Genomic DNA, 6159 nt, shown 5'->3' with positions numbered 1-6159 from the left:
CTAGCACACGCCACATGTGGTTCACGAACATGCCTCGCCGCTGGAATGATGACGACGGTGGAGGGAGCTGTGTACCGGGGTGGTGGTGCGCGCGGTGCGCGTCGCGCTTGGCGGCGGTGCGGTAGAGCTTGGCGCAGGCGCTGCACGGGTACAGCGCACGCGGCCTAGCACACGCCACATGTGGTTCACGAACATGCCTCGCCGCTGGAATGATGACCATGGTGGAGGGAGCTGTGTACCGGGGTGGTGGTGCGCTCGGTGCGCGTCGCGCTTGGCGGCGGTGCGGTAGAGCTTGGCGCAGGCGCCGCACGGGTACAGCGCACGCGGCCTAGCACACGCCACATGTGGTTCACGAACATGCCTCGCCGCTGGAATGATGACCATGGTGGAGGGAGCTAGTGTACCGGGGTGGTGGTGCGCGCGGTGCGCGTCGCGCTTGGCGGCGGTGCGGTAGAGCTTGGCGCAGGCGCCGCACGGGTACAGCGCACGCGGCCTAGCACACGCCACATGTGGTTCACGAACATGCCTCGCCGCTGGAATGATGACCATGGTGGAGGGAGCTAGTGTACCGGGGTGGTGGTGCGCGCGGTGCGCGTCGCGCTTGGCGGCGGTGCGGTAGAGCTTGGCGCAGGCGCCGCACGGGTACAGGCGCACGCGGCGCTGCAGTGGCGCGCTGGCGGCCGCGCGGTGCACGCGCCACATGTGGTTCACGAACATGCCTCGCCGCTACAACGATACACAGTTTATTATAAATCGAAGGCTTAGTGTGAGTTTACATCAAACGTCGTCACTAGCGAGCGCGTTAAAAAAATATATGAAGATTTTAGTTCTTCCGCTAGGGGCGCTGTAAAATCCGTCATACATTTTGTAATGTCACTTTTTTACGCAGTCGACATCGAATGCGTTTGACGTAAACTCACACTATAGATGACCCACGCTGAACTGTCCCACCAAACTCAATGACAGGGGGGCGCTACCATCGTTCAACTATATGGTTTCCAACATGGCAAAAATCGGAACCAGCGATCCGGTATTGACGGTGGCGCCCCACTGTCAATGTCATCGATAGGACAGTCCAGTATTTTGGAACTATACGCCCCCTGAATGTCATTCTATCTGTCACGCTTGAACCGCTGAAACGATAGAAGTTTGGTATGGTAGAAATAGTATGAGACCCACGCATCCCACACGCTCATGAAGTCCGTTTTGCAACCAAAATGTGAACTTAGTTGATGTTGAATACGGTCAGTGTCGAATAGTTCGTGGCGCCCAAAGTAGCCAAGAAGTTCATAACGAACGCGTCTTTGTTACGATTGGAATAAGGTTGTGTCATGTGTTGTCTATTTGACACTGTACCTACTATAGTTCCAAAATACTGAACTGTCCTTCCAGCGATTCGTTCCACCGTCAATACCGGATCGCGGTTCTGATTTTTGCCATGTTGGAAACCATATAGTTGAACGATGGTAGCGCCCCCCTGTCATTAAGTTTGGTGGGACAGTTCAGCTTGGGTCATCTATATGAAATTAACGTTGCTTTAGAAATTAATATGAAGGAACGGAATTACCTTGAATACTAGTGGACATTTTTCACATTTGAACTCCGTACTATTAGCCTCATCGTTTGTTTCCTAAAGAAAAAAACAGTCGTGACTATTACATATCCCAAATATTGATGTGATCACGTCAATTCTTTCAATTAAAAAACAGTTCAGAAGTTGACTTGTGCACCAAGTGATGAACAACAACTTACAGTCTTTGGTGCGTTTTTATCTTGTTTTTCTCGATGCTCATTTTGTACATGACGAGCAAGTTTCTCTGAGCTGTTGAATGCAACGCCGCACATACAATCGAATTTTCTCTGAGGACATTCCCTGTAAGAATAAGTGAGGCATATAAGTGGGTAACTTTTTATTATTGTAACAAATTAATAGGATTTAAAAAAAACATGTGTGGTTACGATTACAAACTGCCTACTATTCAAAATAATTAAATTATTTTTTTATTTACCTTAAATGCTTCCGTTTTTTCTCCCTCAAAATTGTTTGCTTGCAGTATAGGCATGATATTAAAATAGTTAAAGGTTCGCTTGAATTATTTTTATTTTTTTCTTGATCCTGAAACAAAAGTCAAATAAAAATATAAGAGTAACAAGTAATAGTCTACTAAAGTCATCACTTTGTTTCGGAGTAAAACTTCCCACCACCAGCGTCCGGCGTCGAAATAATAGCATGGACAATTTTACAATTATTCAGTCGAAAAAGAAACATATTTTGCGAGAGCTATGGTGAATGAATAATGTAATAAATGTAAAGCACAAACCTCATTTCCTGATTTATCGATGTTGCCTGCAAGTTGTCCCAATTGCACATCTAAATCATTATTATCCTTGAAAGGTATTCCGTAAGAATTGAATTCTGTATCGGATCTTGAGCTCCCTGATATGTCAAGTCCTGCCATTCTGTCTGTGTCGAACAAATTGGTTGAGAAATCAATCCCACTTGTGAAGTTCTGCAGACTTTCATCCGATGGCAATCTAGTATCATCTACATTTAATGACACATTCTGTCCTATTTCTGATGTAGTATTTGTTTTATTATTATCACTAAAACGAATAATGAAAATTAACTCTTATCTTGATAATATTAAAAAACCTTAATGACTAAAGACAAGGCATATTGTATAGACTGAATACTTACACTTTTTCTGGCTTTTTGGTACAGTAGCGCGCCATGTGTCGTTTCAAGCTACAATAAAATTAGACATATTAATTAAGCTACAAATTACAACTGAAACACTCTTAGATGGTGTGGCAAAGCTTGACTTTGGACTCAGGTATTTGATATAATAATAGTCAAACTTACGTGAACCGCCTTCCAAATGTTCTGGTGCATTGTCGGCATCGGTATCGCCCCATCGATGTTACTTTTTCCTAACGAAACAAATGCCAGGTAAAAAATTGCACAAAAAATATTATTAAAAATAAATAAACAACAGAAACTCAAAGGCTAATGTTAACTTATTATCAAAATCAATCCTGAATCTTCACATACCTTATGATGATAAATATCCACATGATACTGAAGCTGAGACGCAGTGGGCAATGCTCGATGGCATTCGTAACACCACCACCGCCGCTGCAGTTCTGGTAGGTCTGCAAAACAAACCACAAAATATGTTAATATTCTTAGAATAACAATAGTCCGACGATGAAAGGTGTCGGACTGACTGGTTCGAGATTCGAGAAACGCGGGTTCGAACCTCGCCGCCGCTGTTAGGCCTCAGCCTCGAATTTAGCGGGCAGCGGGGCGGCGGCGGTAGCGGAGCGGGAGCGGCAGGATCTTATGCGTAAAATCAAATAGACCGATTCTCGAAAACAGCGGCGCAGGAGCGGGCAACGAGCGGGCAGCGGCGCGGGAGCGGGCAACACGGGCGGGCAGCGCACTCCTTCTTTTGCCCACAATAAATCGAGCGTTAGGAATAAATTTGAATCGAAATAAAATTGTCGCCGTTGTTCAGACATTTCGTTTGCGAATAAAAACAAATATCTCGACAACACAACCCCGAACACAACACTTCGCCGCTAAAGCGCCGAGCGAACTGCCCGCTTGTTTCGAGAAAGAAGGTCTGCGTTGCCCACCCCGCTCCCGCGCTGCTGCCCGCTAAATTCGAGGCTGAGGCCTTATGGTGAAGAAACCACTCTACAATAAGTACAATTTACTAATATTCTCATAAAATAAAAAAGTGCTACTTATAAAAGCAATGATTGAACATTATATTTGGAATGTATACCTCGTGTTAGGTCTAATATTGGTAGATCCGAAGGTAGATTATGCTCCTGTGCATAGTGTTTACTGTATCCTATGGCCAAGGGTGTCTTGGGTTTTACTGAGTGCGCTGTTATTCCATATAGCTTGTTACCATCTTCATATAACCACACATTTGCCGTACTTTGAGTTCCCAAAGGCAGCAAACTAAACCAATTGGACTTATCTGTTAAAGAATAAATTTTTACAAACTTGAAGTCATTCATCCTAAAAGATTGTTCAAAAATTACTTTCGTATTTTTAAAGTTACTTACCTCTATCAGAAACATCAATATGTGTGACATTGTTATCACTTTTTAGAAAGAATACAGGGATCCTTGAAGTTACAGCATTACAAAGTATATCCCGGGCTTCAGACTTTGTTACTGACTTTGCAACCCCTGAAATTAATAAAACCTTAAATTTTTTATAGGATTCTGTACAATTTGACTATCCACTGAGTAGACACAAAAAATACAGATCTAAGGGACATAACAGATAAGGTACTATTTGCATCAGCATCTTGGTCACCATGTCTAATAGCAGTTTTGTGGATAAGGTAAACATAATATGTATATGTGGTAGAGGAATACACTTGCCATCATATTTATATAAGACTAGTATTAAATATGCAATAACAAGGAAATATTAGAATTTGCTATGCACAATGATATTACCTTGTACTGGACCAAATCGAACTCTCTCTGGCATCAGACGTTTTGGCGTCACGCACCCGCGCCGGATCTGTAGCGCCGCGGGCAACACGGCTATGGCTCGGGGAGGCACAATGCGATCCGCAAAGTGAACTGTCAATACAAACATTCATATTGGACTATTGATTATTTACTATCTCTACAAACACAAATCTAAGCAAGAGCATTTCATTTATATTTTTCTTGTATAATAATAACATGATTTCTACACAAAAAATGGGAGTTTACTTACCAAATCCTTGATCTTTTTTCAATGTTTTTTTCTCATCTTCTTTACTTTCTAGTTCTTTACAACATTTTGAATTGTTGGGAGTAGAAGTTTTATCACAGCTTGTGCTGGGTTTTTGCAAAACTCCATTAGTTTCTACAATATAACTACTAGCTTCTGTAGTTGTTGGTAAGGAGCCATTTCCATTGACTGATAAATGTCTTTGATTATTGATGTAATTCTGAACATGTTGATCATCAAGCACATCATTTGGATCTGAAATAAAATGTTATGTTCAATGACGGAACAATAAAATATATCAAATACTTATCTGTAGTTTGTACATAAGAAAATGAATTTCTTTCAACACTTACTTTGCATACATACCTAGTTGATATTTTAAATTAATTGCAACCTTTACCTTGCTTGTCAAGTTTTAGAATGTATAATATTGAAAAAAGACCAACAACACCATTCCCTTACCTACATAAACACACAATTGTTCAGATGGCGATCTGCCTTTCACAAGTGGTAACAAAATATGATCGTTTTGTGGCTGAAATAAAAAGATTTATAGTATTAATCATAACAGGATGTAAGATTATAAATAGAAAAGGTTTTACACCCTTCGAATTTGCTAAGTAACATAAAAACTTACATTAAGAATCATGTTCAGAGGAATAGCTTGAGATTCCACTGGGTTTTCAATAATATTATGTCCGTCAATTTCAAGAAAATACATGTGTGGTGGTGCCTCCAGGGCATCAAACTCTGTCGAGTTGAACATATCTGTAATTTAGCACACCATACAATAATGTTATTACTTTTTTTAAGCATAACCCGTGTCAAAGCTTCAACGGAGTACACATTGAAGATGGCTTCAAAAACGATTAAATTTAAAAATACTCTTATTGCATTAAGTAATAACTAGGTGTATACTTACTCTGCGAACTCATAATTAATTAACTTCTATAATTGTGGCTGTTTATCAACGAGATAATATTAACCTCCTTCTTAAAACCAATAAATGCATTCACAATCGAAAGGTAAATACAAAATTTGGGATCACATTTTTTTCATATTACACCTTGTTACCTAATTTTGTTAATTAAGTCAAGTAATAACACGACAAAAGTTGGAAATTAGATATAATAAAAACAAAAATATCCGACCGAATTTTAAAATATTTTGACATTGACAACTGTCAACTGTTGACAACCGACAGGACATGGGACAGACCATGAAGCTAAAGATAAAAATGGAGGGCAAACTTGGAACAAAAACTTGAGTCAAATACCTACTTATATCTATCTCGCTCTCTGTGGCCCTACCTCTCTTTTTAGTGTGAACTGTAGTATTGTTATCTTCTTATTTAAATCTCCTTGTAAATTCTTCGAAATAGCCAATTCACTAACCAAATCAGAAGTTAAACA

General features: G+C 40.7%; 1 protein-coding gene across 1 annotated transcript; it reads right to left on the bottom strand.

Annotated features, from left to right (window-relative positions):
* Positions 1-21: 21 nt before the first annotated feature.
* On the bottom strand, positions 22-5924 carry LOC135072815 (PR domain zinc finger protein 10-like). The gene is made up of 15 exons (XM_063966853.1): positions 5670-5924; positions 5385-5515; positions 5210-5282; positions 4751-5002; positions 4483-4611; positions 4081-4206; positions 3792-3992; positions 3053-3153; positions 2864-2931; positions 2699-2746; positions 2322-2604; positions 2010-2116; positions 1753-1873; positions 1568-1630; positions 22-726 (listed from the first exon to the last, which is right to left on the bottom strand). Exons 1-15 carry the CDS (start codon positions 5680-5682, stop codon positions 22-24), a joined length of 2421 nt encoding a protein of 806 aa, XP_063822923.1. The 5' UTR covers positions 5683-5924.
* Between the last annotated feature and the right edge of the window lie 235 nt (positions 5925-6159).

The sequence above is a fragment of the Ostrinia nubilalis genome, chromosome 6 (genome assembly GCF_963855985.1).
Source record: "Ostrinia nubilalis chromosome 6, ilOstNubi1.1, whole genome shotgun sequence".
Lineage (NCBI taxonomy): Eukaryota > Metazoa > Arthropoda > Insecta > Lepidoptera > Crambidae > Ostrinia > Ostrinia nubilalis.
Note: the sequence above shows the minus strand (reverse complement) of the source record. Positions and strands in the feature narration are given on the sequence as shown.

Bases quoted from the DNA above. Each gene is read 5' to 3' on its own strand.
- LOC135072815 (XM_063966853.1), bottom strand. The intron at 3,154-3,791 runs GTATACATTCCA...TTTGTTTTGCAG, and splicing joins AATATTAGACCTAACACGAG to ACCTACCAGAACTGCAGCGG. The intron at 2,117-2,321 runs GTTTGTGCTTTA...CTTTTGTTTCAG, and splicing joins TCGATAAATCAGGAAATGAG to GATCAAGAAAAAAATAAAAA.